Source organism: Ailuropoda melanoleuca, chromosome 14 (assembly GCF_002007445.2).
Source record: "Ailuropoda melanoleuca isolate Jingjing chromosome 14, ASM200744v2, whole genome shotgun sequence".
In the NCBI taxonomy this organism is placed as follows: domain Eukaryota; kingdom Metazoa; phylum Chordata; class Mammalia; order Carnivora; family Ursidae; genus Ailuropoda; species Ailuropoda melanoleuca.
Window position 1 is genome coordinate 58695983 of NC_048231.1, and position 17977 is coordinate 58713959.

At 38.5% G+C, this 17977-nt stretch overlaps 1 protein-coding gene across 3 annotated transcripts in view; it reads right to left on the reverse strand.

Moving 5' to 3' along the window:
* Nucleotides 1-1706: 1706 nt before the first annotated feature.
* The window catches only part of ABHD3 (abhydrolase domain containing 3, phospholipase), a 40936-nt gene continuing 24665 nt past the window's right edge, over nucleotides 1707-17977 (reverse strand). For 2 of the 3 annotated variants that reach the window (XM_034642594.1, XM_002928345.4), the window contains 5 exons: nucleotides 12956-13068; nucleotides 7901-8074; nucleotides 5927-5975; nucleotides 5682-5847; nucleotides 1707-2472 (listed from right to left, as the gene is read on the reverse strand). In XM_034642594.1, the coding sequence (XP_034498485.1) occupies nucleotides 2294-2472; nucleotides 5682-5847; nucleotides 5927-5975; nucleotides 7901-8074; nucleotides 12956-13068 (681 nt within the window). In that variant the 3' untranslated portion in view covers nucleotides 1707-2293. The remainder of the gene's footprint in view (nucleotides 2473-5681; nucleotides 5848-5926; nucleotides 5976-7900; nucleotides 8075-12955; nucleotides 13069-17977) is intronic. The other variant, XM_019809103.2, reaches the window with a different exon arrangement.

The window sequence follows — 17977 nt, forward strand, 5'->3', positions numbered from 1 at the left end:
GTCCATAGTCTCTCATGCTTCATTCCCCCTTCTGATTACCCCCCTTTCTTTATCCCTATCTTCCCCTACCGATCTTCCTAGTTCTTATGTTCCATAGACGAGAGAAATCATATGATAATTGTCTTTCTCTGCTTGACTTATTTCACTTAGCATAATCTCCTCCAATTCCGTCCATGTTGCTACAAATGTGTAATCGTTCTTTCTGATAGCTGAATAATATTCCATTGTATATATGGACCACAGCTTCTTAATCCAGTCATCTGTTGAAGGGCATCTCGGCTCCTTCCATGATTTAGCTATTTTGGACAATGCTGCTACGAACATTGGGGTGCATATGGCCCCCAAAGGCAGATGCTTAACTGGCCGAGCCACCCAGGTGCCCCTGTAAATGGTTTTCTCTGTCACTTTTGTTCTAATTTTGTTCATGGTGATTTTGTAGAACTGAAGTTCCTATGTTTATGTAATCACATCTCTCCCTTCTATGTGGGTTCTCAATTTTTTATTTTGCTTCAGATGTACCTCTCCACTCTAAAACTGTGAAAATAACCTCCCATGTTTTCATCTAGTGCTTTTATGGATTAAAAAAATGTTTCTCTCTTTCACCTAGCTGGAATGAATTTTTATATGCAGAGGAAGGTGAAGCGCTACCACCCCCCTTCTAGCATTGACCAATGGGTCGACAGTTTTCTTGATGCAATTTGTTTAAAATTTAGGAGAGAACTCTGAAAGGAAGGATCAGTCCCACATGAACCATACAGACTGAAAGTAACTATTACTATTGAATCAGAATATATGCTGTACAAAGAAAGCTCTGATGTTATTGGTGTTATCATCCTAGACACGGTTATAAGGAAGGCTACAAGTACATTATTAGGAACTCTCCAAAAAGCGGCATTTTTAGTAAACAATTCAGTATTGATATGCTTTTTCATACACGGTTCTCTTAATGTGATACCTGGGCAAAAATGTACATATTTTATAAACAGGTGGAAATAGTGAAGAAAAAAAAAATGAGGGGGGTAAGAGGCTGAATGGTATGGAAGCTACCACTCTGGGCTGCCTAGCTCAACATCCGTTGCCAATCCCCTCTCCCTTGCTGGCCTACATGACAACTGGAAAAGTTGACATGCTTGATTTCCCAGCCTCCTTCTCAACCACGGTGGCCATGTGACACAGTTCCAGCCAGTGGACATATAACTGCAAGTCTTATATCAGATATGTTGGGCCCTACTCCTCCCCCCTTTTCCTTCTCTGAACACAAATGTGATGTCTGGGCTGCCGCAGACATCCTGTGTCTAGGAGATAACTAGCTACCCTGCTAAACGGAGTGGAAACAGAAAGAAGCCTGAGTCTTTGATGACAATGGAAACCCCTACACCTGTCCTGACCTGCCTGGAGATTTTTTATTATGCAAAATAATTAAATATCCTAATTCCTAAGTCTCTCTTAGGCAGGTTTCCTGAAGCTGAAAGTATGTTTAATTGGTACAAATGATGTGAACCCTATTTTCTGGAAACAGTGAAATAAAACATTTTAATATTTCTTACTAATGCATTCATGAAATTAGCATAAGTTAATTTCTAGGGATTACTTTTTTATAGATTGAGACTCACAAAGAAACTATTTAAAATGATAGAATTTATTTTAATATATTGATATATATGTATGCACATATACTATTTTAAAAATAAGCATGTAAACTATAATCGTTATAAAACATAAATCAGCCTTAATTTATTATCAGAGTAAAAGAGCATGTACAGTCAGTCTAACATTGTTACAGTTGCCTTTTAAAGTTAGAATACATAAAAGATTTAGCGCATTGTATTTTGTCTTATTTCAGTGTTCACATTATCATCAGGTATAAATACCCTTAGGAATGTGCCAACTTATAACTTACATTCAAATAACCAAAATCTCTTAACAGTTATTAAAGTACCATTAAGTCACCCTAAAATGAGTAATCTAAAAAAATACCAGCCTAAATTAAAACCCTGAGGAATTAAAACCTTTTTTACACAATAGTTTTGGTTAAGTGCAATTCCATGTTTGACTACTTCATTTAAGGTCATACTTGGTAAGGCATAGTAAAAATAAAATCTACATAAGTTACAATCTAAATCTATATTTCATGTCTTGCTACAAAGTTTTGTTTCCCCAAAAAAGTAGTTTTTGCATGTCATTCTGGACCTCTTTACCACCTGCTGGCTCGTTGCTCCGTATACGTAGTTCAGATTTGTGCACTAAGCTGAGCTGCCTCATATGGTGGTTCAGATACGATGCACCTAAGGAGCTACGTGCTTGAGAGCTCCTGTCCGTGCTCAACCACGGCCTGCACAAACTGCTTGAAGACTCGGTCCATGTAAGTGGACTGCCTCGGCCAGATTCCCTCCAGAAAACCAATATGGCCTCCATAAGAAGTAAGGACCAAAGCAACGTTAGGGTTTTGCTTGGCAGTTTCAATTGGAATAGCTTGGGGAAAAACAAGATGAGGGAAGAGGGGAGGTAAGAGAAGGAAAGGAGAAAGAAAAATACATGGTTATTACCGGTTTCTGTTAGGGATAAGTGCATGCGTTTATCATTTCCAATCATTATAAACTGAAACACCATTACATAAATAAATATTTGTAATGAATATGGCTAATGGAATAAGTCTAATTTATATCAACCATTTATATTCTTACAACAGGTCATGTTTATAGTTATGTACTGAAACACCATTTTTGGAAGAATCAATCCATAACATAACATCAAAGTGTAAAAAGGCCCAGTCTTGTTTTGAGAAAATGAAGTAAGGTAATACAAGGAACGGTGAATACTTACATTATGCTATAAGATCCCCACTTCGGTATTACACCAGGAAAACAACAACAACTAATCTTATCACCTTGTGAGAATTATAAATTCATTATGTAGGACTTTGGTTAATATTACATGAAGTTAGATTCCTGAGGGGCCAGCTGTTGGCCATATTAAGGACTCAAAATTATACAATAATTTATATAGTAAAAACATATATAGATAGCAAAAGAGTGGAATGAAATACTCCCAAGAGGTAATAGTGTTTATCTTTGGGTGGTTAAACACTGGTGTTTATTTTTTCTTTTTCTTCCTTGTCTGACTTTTTTTTTTTTTTTTGAGTTTGTGATCTGAATTTTTTTAAAGTATATTTTTATTTATTTATTTGACAGAGAGAGAGCAAGAGAGTGCAAGCAGGGAGAGCAGCAGGCAGAGGGAGAGGGAGAAGCAGGCTCCCCGCTGAGCAGGGAGCCTGACTTGGGGCTCCATCCCAGGACCCTGAGATCATGACCTGAGCCAAAGGCAGACGCTTAACCAACCGAGCTACCCAGGGGCCTGACTTTCTATTTGTAGTCAGGAGAAAGAAAAATTTTATTTTGAAAGTATAGCTGCTAAATTTAAATAACTCTGTAGCAATGACAACCTTTTCACATACTCTACGAAACCTATCCTGAGTAAAATCTTCTCTCTAAAGGATGTGAATTGAAGTTGTTTTATTTTTATTTTTTCTCCCATGCTTCGAGTTTACAATGAAAATATTTTGATTTAAGATCTATAATGAATCACAACCTGGCATGAAAAGTGTTTTAATTTCAGGTACTGCTAAATCTTATCTCCTTAATTAAGGTAATGTGGTTGTTGCAGTATTTGGACCTTCATATCTTGGACAGAGTCGTAAGGGTAAATAAGCTAATTAAAGGTAAGATCTCCCTACCCCACACCTTTCTACTGAAGGAAAAGGAAGCTGACACACTCTAGGAGAACTGAGACCCTTACAGATGGAGCTGCTGCCATGCCCAAGTTGCCTGTTCAGATGATGTGCTTAGTTTGAGCCCCTCACAATCCTCCTTGAAGAATAAACTTCAAGATCCTAAATCAAGACCCAGCAAGTCAAGCCCTTGCCCAAAGGGGTCCTGAACGCACATCCTTAGCAAACCCCACCTCAAGAAGAGTATCTCCTATCTTGGGATAAGGTATGTAAACTGAGGGGAGGGGCAGGTGAAATAACATATTATTTTTGTATTTCCTTTTTCACCTTATATTAAAGGCTTTGATTTAGAATGCTTTATTTGCCTCTGATGGAATTAATACGAGTCCCAATTTCACACTCTGGATACACTCAGGAATTTCTAACACTGATAGTTACAGTCCTATCAGAAGAACAAAGGCTATGCCACGTTGAGTCACGTGAAAGATGCTGGCTGCCCGCGCTCTCAGAATGCAGACAATTGCCTATTATTTCAGTGTGGCAAGACTATCTTAAGGGCTTGGGAAAGAATAGGGAATAAATGAATTTAAATTTCAACCAAGTGGGGCAGGTTAACATGCTGAGAAATTTTGGTTGGTAAAAGAAGGGTCTGTGAAATATTTAAAAAGGAGAAGTACTATACTTTTTTAATCCAATGAAAGTAGGCTAAATAACCACCACATAACTCAACTAATACTGAAGTTCACAATTTCATTTCTTGCTTTGTGGTGAAAGGCCAAAAAGTTCCAGCCATCTAAAGTTACTTGTGATTAATCATAAATCACACAATAAAATGGTAGGTTAATTTTTTTAAATATACTTTGGGGACTTTCTGAAATGTTGACAATACATATATGCTGTATTTGTAGTCAGATTACCTTTTTTTTTTTTTTAAATGAAGTACTCGGGGAAAATGTTTTTAAAGTATTTAGGGGGGAAATGAGAAAAAATTTATAAAAAGCTTTTTAGGGATGCCTGGGTGGCTCAGCTGGTTGAGGCTGAGTGTCACCTTCAGCTCAGGTCATGATCTCAGGGTCCTGGGATCAAGCCCTGAGTTGGGGGCTGGGGTCGAGTCGGTTGAGCTCCCTACTCAGTGGGGAGCAAGCTTCTCCTTCTCCCTCTGCTGCTCCCCCTACTTATGCTCTCTCTCTCTCTCATGTGCACACGCACTCTCTCTCTCAAATAAATAAATAAATAAATAAAATCTTTAAAAGAAAAAAGCTTTGTGAAATTTCTTTAGAAAAAGAATTAAAGGTCAAGTCTGCTGGTCCTTATGATGACTTCTAATCATCTTATATTGCTTCAATGTATGAACACATGTGTATATCTTTGTTACCAAATTCCCTATTCTTAAAATAAGAGAGCAAGGAAGTTAATTTGGGCATAATTTTCTTTTATACAGTATCCAGGGAAAAGCAAAGACTGTTTCCCTTCAAATGTGACTGAATGTGCTACACTCATTGAGATATTCAAGGACATCATGTATATAAAGTCTCGAGTTTTCTTCCAGGTTAAAAGGGGAGAAAAATTCCAAAGCTTTCTGCTTAAGAATCTAAGGAAGAAAAGGCAAGTGAAGACAATGAACTTGTGAGGCAAAGATTTTGTAACATAATCTATCCAAAGAACAGTGTATTTGATAAGAAGGAAAAGTTATAAAAAATTAGAACAAGCAAAATATTCAGAGTCATAGTTCACTTGAAGCCTCTCAATGAACTAGATAAGGGTCTGTGAAAGCATGTAAAGTGACCTCACCCATTTAGATACTAAATTATGAGGATCTAGCTACTTTTTTATATTACAGTGGAAAACATTTTATATGACATTTAATTTCTCATTACTGTATTTTCTTTAAAAAAACCCAGTATTTTAAAACAGCCAATTCATGTCAAAATGTATAGAAATATGTGAATGTTACCATGACTTGGTGAGAAAACATCATCCACAGAATTCAGACACAACACTGGAATTCCTACTGATTTCAGTCTACGATTCGGGCTGGCATCAGTATAATAATCATCAATTGTTTGGTATCCAAACATGACTGAAGTGAATCGCTTATCAAATTCTCTGATGGATTTAGCCTGAAATATAAAAACAGATTATCTCTATTCTTGGAATCCAAAGAGGAAATCAAAATATTTCACAAAGTTTCTCTCCTACCTTCATGACATGATCCATGTCGATTTGTTTCACAAACATATGCCGGTGCCTACAGCAAAATCATTTCAAAGGTAAAAAGTGAAGGTAAAAATAAAAATTAAGGTTAGTGCTATCTCCATCATACCTAAAGTACATAATAATAAATAACTAAACAGTCTAACACAAGGCACAAAGTTGGTACTCAATAAATATTTACTCAATTAGACTCAGCAGAAGTACATTGATATTTATCCCAAAGACATTTTTTAAAAGTACTTTTATGTTTTTAGAGAAAGAGTGAGAGGGAGGGGCAGAGGGAGAGGGAGAGAGAACCTTAAGCAGGCTCCACACCCAGCGCAGAGTCTGACATGGGGCTCGATCTCACATCCCTGAGATGATGTGTGAGCCAAAATCAAGAGTTGGACGCTTAACAGGACTGAGCCACCCAGGTGCCCCAAAAGTACTTTTTTCTTATTTGGAGGACACTGAACTAATTTTGTAATAATAAACGTAAGTATTGTTTCATAACAAGTTGTATCTACACACTGCTACTATTAAACCAATTTGGCTAAAAAGGCCTTACTTAAGCTAGAAGCTTTCAACTGGATAAACCACTTGAAGACATTATTTTTAAATTGCTATGTTGAAAATTAAAATTCATCTTTTATATTCTTATATTTTAAATGGTGGTCACTTTTCTTTCTTTCTTTTTAAATATCTTATTTCTTTATTTTTAAGTAAGCTCTATACTCAATGTGGGGTTTGAACTCACAGCCTGGAGATGAGGAGTCATGTTCTACCAACTGAGCCAGCCAGGCACCCCTAAATGGTAGTCATTTTTCTTATATGACCAATACTTTAATTCCCAAATCATTCTCTTCATTTTTCTTGCTATTGTCCTCCATTTCAGTGACAAGTAATCAGTGATCTTTTTAATATTTTAAGCAATATTTTATAATCAACATCTGTAATTTAATAAATAGGCTAAGTTTAATCCAATGTCTAATGTCAACTTCAGGGGTATCTGTGGTTTTTGATAAATCCTGTACAAATTAACTGGACTTTTTATTTAGCATTTGTATTACATTGATCAATTCACCTAAAAAACAGATGGTAACAGTTATCAAAATAGAAACAGAAACACCTCTGTTCTTTGGTATCACACGAATTTAAATGGTAGAAGATATACAAACAATTCCAGAAAACCTAATGCAAACATAGCATTCTGGTAACGTTAAGAACTGTAGGGGCTGAGAATATCCAAGAGAAGTGCATTCTCCTAAGCTTCTAAAACATGCTATGCTTGTAAGCATATGCTTAAGAAACTGTATTATTCTGCAGTAAAAACAATGCATTGCTTACTGCCTAGGAAAGAATGAGGTATTTTTTAAAGATTTTTTTTTAATTTATTCGACAGAGATAGAGACAGCCAGCGAGAGAGGGAACACAAGCAGGGGGAGTGGGAGAGGAAGAAGCAGACTCATAGCGGAGGATCCTGATGTGAGGCTCGATCCCATAACGCCGAGATCACGCCCTGAGCCGAAGGCAGATGCTTAACCGCTACGCCACCCAGGCGCCCCATAGAATGAGGTATTAATAGATTACCAAGAGGTAGAAAATCTGGGGAAATAGCCCTCATGTTATGCAACACAGTCAATGCTAACATTTTTAGTCTTTTGGAATAATTTAGAATAGGGACAGAACATGGTCTTCAAAGTGGGGGCATGTACCCTAGGGGCTGTACCACTGAGGTACAGAAAGATAACATTACAACCTTTATCTACATTTTTAGCTTATCCTTAAAATCGTTTTATTTTTGTATATATTGATAACAAAGACTATTTGGGTACAGTAGCAAAAGCATATAATGTAAACAGTAGCAAAAGCCTATAATATACAAATATTAGCAGCGCTATACTTTACAACTTTTTGTTGTTGTTGTTGGGGAATGTAATCCAAAAAGTTCTGAGACATCAGGTTTTAAAGATGACTCACTTATTAACTGAAGACTGGAGGCAAGTTGTCAAATAATAATTAAAAAGCAGCCAGTTGAGTGGTTTCTCCAATGACTCAGAGCAAGCAAAAGTATTCCAACCAACTGAAAAAGTTGCAGCTGCCTTCAATGGAGTTTTTGGCCCAATTTTGCCCAGGTAATTCAAAAGCAGCATTCTAAAATGGGGAAAACAGGAAACTTAGTGATGAATTTATCTCAAGATACAACTTTTTTTTATTTTATTTATTTATTTATTTTTTTTTTTAAGATTTTTTTTTTTTATTTATTTGACAGAGACAGAGACAGCCAGCGAGAGAGGGAACACAAGCAGGGGGAGTGGGATTGGAAGAAGCAGGCTCACAGCGGAGGAGCCTGATGTGGGGCTCGATCCCACAACGCCAGGATCACGCCCTGAGCCGAAGGCAAACGCTCAACCGCTATGCCACCCAGGCGCCCCAAGATACAACTTTTTTTTAAAAAGATTTTAATTATTTATTTGAGATAGCACGAACAGAGGGGCAGAGGGAAAAGCAGGATCCCCACTGAGCAGGGACCCTGAGATCATGACCTGAGCCAAAGGTAGACGCTTAACCGACTGAGCCACCCAGGTGCCCCAAGACATCTCATTTCCATCTATGGCTTTTACCTTAACTATGGAGAAGAAAAACAGAAACCCACGTTTAAGGCCTTTATCTTGGAAAAGCATGCAAATATCTTCATTCTTTCCTTACATTCATATACTTATTTATCTTGCAGTAGACCATATTGGGAATGGGACAAGGCACACAGCTATTACTTACATGCATAACCTTCTATGAAGTAAAATATAAGAGAAATCCCCTGTAAGAGTGGGTTTTTTCCCTCCTTCTCTCCTTTCCTTCCTTGCCTTGCTTTTTTCTTTTCTTTTCCTTTCTTTTCTCTTTTCTTTCTTTTCTTAAAATGATACAGGGGGTTTATTAAAAATATGCAAATCCTTGGGTCCCAGCTTCTAGGTGAATGATTTAGTATGTGAGGAGTGTTTCAGGCCACAGAGTAAATATTTTGGGCTTTGCTGGCCATATATTATCTGTCACAACTACCCAACTCTATGACCATAGTGCAAAAACAGCTATAGATAATACATAAATGAATAGACATGGCTGTATTCCTACCAAACATTATATACAGATGGAATTTAAATTTCATGTAATTTTCACATGGTACAAGCTATCCTTTTTAAAAATTTTTTTCCAACCATTTAATTTTAAAAATTTTTAAAAGATTTTATTTATTTATTTGAGAGAGAGCAGAAGAGAGAGTGAGAGAGCACACAAGCCAGGGAGAGGCAGGGCAAGGGAGAAGCAGACTCCCCACTATGCAGGGACTCCTTCGCAGGGCTCAATCCTAGGACCCTGGGACCATGACCTCAGCCTAAGGCAGACACCTAACCAACTGAGCCACCCAGATGCCCCATTTAATTTTTTTTTTTTTTTACAAACTTTATTTATATAGGGAGAGAGAGAGCATGTGTGAGCCAGGGGGAGGGGCAGAGGGAGAGGGAATCTTAAGCAGGCTCCATTCCTAGTGCAGAGCTGACATGGGCCTCGATCTCACAACCCTGAGATCATGACCTGAGCCGAAATCAGGAGTTGGATGCTTAACTGACTGAGCCACCCAGGCACCACTTTTTCAACCATTTAAAAATATAAGAACCATTCTTAGCTCTTGGACAAAAACAGACAGACTGTCAGATTTGGCCTGCGGGCTGTGGTATGGCACCTGTGGCATAGATGAAAGAGCATGAAGGAGTGGTTTTCAGACATGGTTGTACATTGGAATCACTTGGGGGAGCTTTCAAGATTATTACAGACATCTGGGTTTAAGCCAGGAGATTGTGAGTAGTCGGTCTGAGTGGGCATCCTGGTTGCCTCTGAGCCCTTGCTCCCTAAAGTAAGTCTCTAAAGGGCTCCCTAGCATAAAGTTAGACTTTCTGAGTTGTGGCAGAGCTCCTTGCCCTCAAAGTCACTTGTTTTCTCTTCCTACTCTTTCCTGTTTTTTGTCCTAAATTATCACACATTTTCCCCTTTCTTTGGTTCTATCAATTTTCCTGATTTTAATCTAGTTCTATTTTGGTAAGAGGGACAAGAATGGGGTTTAATCTAACACTAATGTAATCTAAGTTTAACATTACCAACTAAGAGAAAGGATGATAGTCTAAATTCTGTTTGTCATTATATTTTCCATTCTTTATTTCTCCAATTGCCAAGGTTGTGAAATAGGAGAAATGGGTGAAAATTCTGTCTCCTTCTCTTTTCCAGTCCAAGTGGCTTGCAGAGTGAATGTGATGAGGTTTTAGATCAAAAGTGGAAATTTTGTTTCTGCAAATGACTCTTTTTTTTTTTTAAGATTTTATTTATTTATTTGACACAGAGAGAGACAGCGAGAGAGGGAACACAAGCAGGGGGAGTGGGAAAGGGAGAAGCAGGCTTCCTGCTGAGCAGGGAGCCTGATGCGGTGCTCAATCCCAGGACCCTGGGATCATGACCTGTTGAAGGCAGATGCTTAATGACTGAGCCACCGAGGCGCCCCTCTGCAAATGACTTATTAATGACTGTACTCCTGGGATACAGTACTGTGGTTCACTAAGTCATTTAAAGAACAGTGTTTACTCTCCTGCAAAGCGTTGATTCTAGAGTCCTAGTTTTGGTAGTCCTATTCTTTGGCTGGAAGAGAGTGCCAGGAAGTTGGTTTAATGGACAAATTGAAAGGGTTGGAAGGGAAGCTCTCAGGAGTAGGAAGGACCAGTAGTATCCATGACCAAGTATGTAGGGGGTTACTTCTTGACTATTATTTGGGAGAAAAATAATAAGATGTTACTCCAAAAAAGGATGTTTTATTTTGACAGAAAAAGGATTCCATTTTTTCACCAAAAGAAAAGAGACAGAGAGACAGAAAAAGAATCCATGAGTTAAGAGACTTAAGAGGCATATCAACCCCCATGTACAGACCTTATCTGGTTCTTGACTCAAACACACTGTAAAACCAACCAACCAATCAACCAACCAATCAGCCAACCATCAACTGGGGAAATGTGACATGACAAAATATTTGATGATTTTTTAGGAATTACTGTTAGTTTTGTTCAGGCGTGACAATGGTACTGTGTGTGTGTGTGTGTGTGTGTGTGTGTGTGTGTGTTTTAAAGAGCGACTACATTTTAGAGATACCTACTAAAATATTTATAAATGATATCTGAGATTTATTTAAGATAATCAGAGTTGGGGGGAACAGAGAGTGATACTGATAAACAAGTTTATCTGTGAGTTGATAATTACTGAAGCTGTGTGAAGAGCGTTGATTATTATTGAAGCCAGGTGGTTAGTATGTATGTGGGCTCGTGATCACTCTTCTCTTTCATATGTACTTAGAATTTTCTATACATTCTTTAAAGCTTGTTTACCAACTCATTGGGAGACTGTAACCTGACTGGGTCTGGCTAGCATGGTGTGGATTCCTTGGCTAGACTCCGTTCTGGCGTAAAACCCCTACTTGGTCCCGGGCATCACAGGCTTGGGGATTACCCCAGTCTACAGGGGCACTGGACATTAGGATCTTCAACAGACTATGCTTTTGTCTGTTGCATTTCCAAAAGAAAAAAAAATGTGTCAAGCTATAAAACACATCCCCAAGTGGTAAGCCCACTTGGGAACGTGTCACAGTGCTAGGCAACTAGAAAGGGTGCTTCCTTCAAACAATTTACAAGACATTAATATTCAACCAGCTGCAAAGGCTAATGGTCAAGTTCTGCCTTCAGGCACCGAGGCTTCAAAGCTACATGAATAGGCATTTCCCAGGAGCTTCTGAATAGAGAATCTGGGCCTGTTTATGTAAGGGCTGGCCTTTAAAAAGTCAAGAATTTATATGATTAAGGGAAAAAGTTTAGCTGGCATCCTGTCCTCTACAGTTCACATTATGGGGCGAAGGAAAGAGAAATACACTGAGCACGATTCGGAGATTCTGCTTGGGTTTTCTGCAATGGTTTAGATTTCTTCCTTTAGTAGGTCAAGTCAGACCTTCCATGCTAATGTAAGAAATGTATTCTTTTCTTTTTAGTTTTATGTTTATCAGAATCTAAAAAGATGTGGCTAAAGACTATTTTTCAGCATCTATCATTTGTAAAGCCTGTTCATTTTCAAGTAATTATGCTCCTAAGATGTTCTGAAAATTGAAATGGCAGATAAATCAATTACAAAATTAAGAAAAAAAATACTATTTTCTATTTCATGTGTTTGCTGGTTTTAAAAAGTAGTTTTGGACAAGAGTTTAGGGAATCTAAGCATGGTGAAATTCCAGATAATTAAAATTTTGGGTTTTATTAGTTCATAATCACTGGAATAAAAAATATAAACAAAGATTAGTAGAAATGAATAAATATGGCATAAATGTTCCAATTAAGTCCCAATGTAACTGCAAGAAGCACAAATTATAATGATATTCATATGCTTAAAATAGCAGCTGGAGTAAGGGTTAACAATAAAACTTCAGAGTTTCTAGGAGAGCATTCCAGGGTAGGTCCATTTGCCCAGCAACAAAACAAAACAAACAAAAACACCACCACCTGGAGAAAAAAAATTTTGAAGGCCTTTTCAGCTGGAGAGAGCAAGAAGTGATTGTTTCTATGACTGGAGTGATGAAAGTCAGCCTACAAGGTCAGCTTCCTGTGTGGTGTCAGAGGACACACTTACAGAAACAGCTGGGAGTACATCAGGGAATCTGAAGGTCAACATGGCAGCTGCTGAATGATGGAAATCAATGTCATAGGGTTCCAACGAGCCTTCAGGCTCACAAAACCCTGAGTATCCCAAAGAGATACTTGTATCCTTTTCACAACAGAGCCATAGTTGTCAAGGAAAATATTAACATTCACCTGGATTAATTCCTTCAGTCATTCAACCATGGTAAAATAAGATAAAAATAATCATTTATTTTTAAATGTCTTTGTAGCTTATAGCCTCCTGAAAGAAGCAGTCAGTAAGACCAATTCTCTCTCACACATTTTGGAAAGGAGAAAACCTTACCCTCCCATCGAAACCCCTGCTGCCAGGAAAGGAGCGGAAGGGTACAGACTGTGCACGTGGTGAATAACTGTCTCCAGGTCTTCAGTGTTAGCACAACAGTAAGTCCTTGGTGTCTGTAAGAAGAGACAAGTAAAGCACTAAATTTAAAATTATGAGGTTCATGATTTGTATAATACAGAAATGAAAAAAGAGCAAAAAGACATAGATATGAGAAAATAACCTTTGCTTGAACATACTATGAGTAATAATGATCTATCATATTTATATCTTGCAGTATATGCCATTTAAAGTCAACACTAACCAAGTTGGCACTAACCAAAAGACTTTGGTCATGCAAGGAAGGCTTGACAGAAGTAGGGCAAGACCAACACAAACACCTTAAATTAAATAGAATACACAGTACCGTATTCAAATGTGTCTCCAACTTAACAAGAACAGAGTCAATTTAGGAAAAAAGGTGAAGAATTATATTTTTTTTTGAAAAAAAAATTATGCCTGACAAAACCGAACTAATTCTTTATTTAAAAGAATAAGCAAGCAAGCAAGCAAAGGAGACTTTACAAGAATGCCACAAAAATTTTAAATTGCGGCTGGTTTCTAACTGGGGAACTGTTTTCTTTATCCTGAGTGCTGTCCACCAGTGGGGGGGTGTGTGGTTTTCTGGCACTGCCTTCACTCTAGATAAGGCAATTTCCAGTTGCATTTACTAATTACATACGTTCTTTTACAATAATATATCCATACGGCCCCAGGTGCACTACAGAGCAACAGACACTTAATATGTTAAAATATGTAAAGCTGATTACGCCTCAATACATAATGCATTAAAACAAATGGTTTTCATGTGAACTTCATCAATAAGGGCTTTGTTCCTAGCAGGAAAGCTTCACAAATGCTTTGTTTGAGCTGTGGGAGGAGAGGGCAATCCTCTCTGTAGAATAAATGTGAGAGTGTGTACATAAATATGTGTGAGTGTGTATATGTGAGATAAAATAACCAGAAACTGAATAATACGGAGAGGAATCTGGTTAACACTGCTCTAATACAAACAGTGACCTGGACCATCTTGACTTTACTGTTCCAACATACAATGATCGCAATAAAGGTTATGTTCACCCACCATGCAATCGCTAATGAGAAGCCTGAGACGACCACAATTTTTAATGATCCTTCCAATTAAACTCAAGCCTAAAACACTACCCATTGCCTACTGTCATCTTCTTGAGGTCTGCAAATATGAAACTCTCCAAAGACAAATGTTAACCTGATAGGATTTACAGCGGCTAAGTTATTAAATAATTAAGTTTGTGTCTACAAAACCCTGAGGAAGATCCCATTATTATATCTATTTTATATAGGAAACTGAATTTAGAGAAGTTAAAAGACTCTTGGCACATCTTACCAACTAATATGAGACTAAGCTGAGATAATTTAAAAAAATCCTTTGTGATTAAAGGCATTTGAGGGGCACAAATTCAATGTAAAGTCTAAATGGAATAATATCTACTACCATGCTCATTTGTAGTGACTGCACAATTTGTCACAGGAATTCAGGTGAAGAAATCCTTACATGGTGTTTTTATTACATGTGAGTCTATTCACACTGCATAGCTTTAACATTTCTGAAGTATTTGTGACAGTCACCGACACGTACTCTTGTCACGCAGGCTTGACGTCAATGCATTCACACATATGGAAACACATGATGATACACACAGAGGTCAGGGAATGAGAAAAATGGCGGAAAATTATTAAGATCAGAGAATCTTAGTGCCAGAAAGGACCCGGTTCCTTATTTACACAAGAGGAAATCGAGGCTCAGCAAGGTTGAGTAATTTGCCAAAGGTCACCAAGTAGCAGAGCCTGGATCTCATGTTTGTAATAAGTAAATGACTTCTTGTAAAGCACCAGGATACCATGAGGGATTTAGTTAGTAAATCAGCATCTGGTACCCTCAGATATAGGAACTGATTTTTCTGTAAATGCTTTTTTTCCAGATGGATTCCATTAAGATCAAAACTGATAATACTGGCATGGATCAAAGTTGCCACAACTCTGAAATTCAGCAAATCAAGAACCTTCTGGCAGGATCCTGCCAGCTGCTCCCTTGGCATCCGTGATGGCGCTATCCCATTCTCCTCCTGCTGATGGCGCTATCCCATTCTCCTCCATTTCCTGCCTGGTTCCTGTCACTCCCCCCACAAACCCAATGTGAATACTCATTCCCAAAAATTTGTCTTAGGCATGCATCTGCTTCTCTGGTCAATACTTGATTCCTGAAGGTCTTACCTACCTTCCTGGCTTCATCAAACCACCTCTAGGCAACGACCAAACCAACTCTCCACCGTGTCACCTGATCTTGAGCTCCAGATCCAAATTTCCAAGTTCTAGCAGGCACGTTCATTGTCGTGTTCTGTCACTACTTCGAATTTAAAATGCCCCAAAGTAAACTCTTCTCTTTATGAACACTACAATGCTTGTCCTAACTTCCCATTTTTTAAAAAATAAATGACACCTTTATTTTCCTCGTTAAAACTATAGGTGACATTGCCTTCTCCCTCTCCCTTAATCTCACAGCCAATAAACTACCAAGTCCCGTAGCTTCTTCCTCCTCAGTGTCTTTTGCAGGAAACACCAGAAACCCCTTCATTCCACTCTAGTAAAGGCCTGGTATGTTAGATTCTCTTAGAAGAGCCCCTGAGACAGACAGGATGTGAGTGCAAGCGGTTCATTTGGAAGGTGATACCAGGAAGCACCAGTAGGGGAATGGTGAACTGAGTCAGGGAGGGTAGGAAGTCAGTAAAGACTATGGGACCAAGTAGTTTGTGGCTATGGGCAACGGGGGACCCAGTCCTCTTGAGGCACTTTGGGACACTATGTGAATATGGTTCAAAATTATCCCAAATGAGTGGCAAGGCAACTGGGCTCCACCAGTTCCCTTCAGCCATTGGTTGAAGACTGCTCCTGGAGGACGGTCACTCGTTGGCACTCCTGGTTGGCCCTGAGCACAGGTCCAGCAGGCTCCAGTGGCTAGAGAGGTCCCAGTTCAGGACATGTGAGCGTTTGCAGGTCAAAGCCATCATGTAAGGCATGCATGGAAATTGTAAGTGCCACAGAGGTAAGGATGTGACAAGGGTATGGCACCAACAGTCTCTGCTACCAGGCCTTTTCACCTCTTACTTGGGCTGCTGCAATAACCACTGAACTAGTTAACGTCCAGCCTTTGCTCATAACCACCCCTAATCATATCTCCCACTCGCTGGCAATTAATCTTCCTAAAGAACATTTCTAGCTCTAATCATGACAGTATCTTTGTTTAAAATCTTCATCAGCTTTTCACTGCTGGCTGAACTAAGGACACATTCTTCTGCCAAGTGTTCAAAGCCCTCCACAATATGTCAGGTAACCTTTCCAGCTCCGGATTTTACCAATTTTCCATAAGTACAGAGTGTGGTCAATGACACACCACTATTGTCTTGTGTGCTGGCCTCATAATATCCTTCTTCTGTGTAGACACTTCATCTGCCAAGTGTCCTTTACCATTGACTCTGCCTGTTGAAATCATGCCTTGTAATAAATATCAGGTAAAAGGCCAAGATGTGGCCTCTGGTCTCCATGACATCACAGCCTTTCCCAATTCTACCCCCAACTGTCCCAGACATTCTGTTCCTGGCCCACGTTATCTATTACCTGTCTACTACTATCTTACCTCTCTCTCTCTGATAGTCAATAAATACTTGTTGAATGGAACTGAAATATACAGGACTGAAAAATGAGAAGGTCTGATTAATAACTTCTGATATGCAAAACTATGTGGTTATATCACGTGACCTCTCGCTACTTGATGGTTCCAAGAGGAAACATCATATGCCTTCTTTCTTTACAGGACTTGAGACTTACTAAAGAAGGGATTCATCAAGGATACACAGCAAAGACACTAATGGGGGCCATACATTGAATTCATAGGCCTGGCAGAAATTTTCTTCAGGTCTAAAAATATAACTAGCAGCTTTTTAGGCAAAACATTAGTTAATTCTCAGTTGCTAGGGCTACTAATGCAACCAGCAACTAATCCTATTGCAGTAATTCCTGTCTTTTTCCATGCTTCCAGAACAGAGGTAGAGTAAGCCATATCTAATGAGAAAAGGGATTAAGAGAGGCCTTGCAGCATTCAGCTGGGTGGTAAAAACTCCTTTTTACAGTGAGATGAGGATGGGAAAGTTATTCTGGAAAGATGAAGAAAATCTAAAAGATAGATAACCTTCCGGCAGATGTTTGGGCATAAATATTTTATAAGTTAGAATAATTTCAAAATAATTACAAACCAAGATTGTTCAAATTATTCACCTGCAGCTATGATCTGAGAGAAACAATAGTAATTTGTTTAATGGCTTTTAGAGGTTCATTTAAAAAAAATCACTGAAGAGAATAATGAATTAAAATTAATTCTTAATTATTCACACATAATAGATAGGAAAAGAGTAAAGCATATATTTTATATTCATCTCTGAACTAGATATAATCTATCCTTCTTAATTCACTTCCAAAAAAGTAGACAAACTGAGTTCTCCCTAACCTGAAAGAGAATTTTCCTGTCCTGGTTTAGAGGTCATTTGTTTTAAAATGCAAATTTTCATTTAAAAAGTGGTTTGTTTTTTTTTTTTGTCCGGTCTAGAAACAAATTAAAATTCACCCTGTTTATCAGGTAGCCTGACTCCCCGGCTATTCTGGAAGGAGATGAATTTGCTAATCTGCAGCAGAAGCCATAGCCCAGGACCCTTCTCTCAGTGCGGGGGTGCCTCACATTCAATACCGAGCTGGGTCAGTGAGGATTTTAGTTTTCCATCCAGCAAAATGAAAACTGAAGAAGACACTTACATGTCTTTTGAAACAATCATCTCAATTTCGGCTGGCCGGTGAACTGACAAGTGTAGGTAGTGTGATACACGAGGGGCCAGTCTTCCGCTACCACGACAAGGGTCTCTGGCTCAGTGAGTGGAGTTTGACAGTCATTTTTGCTAC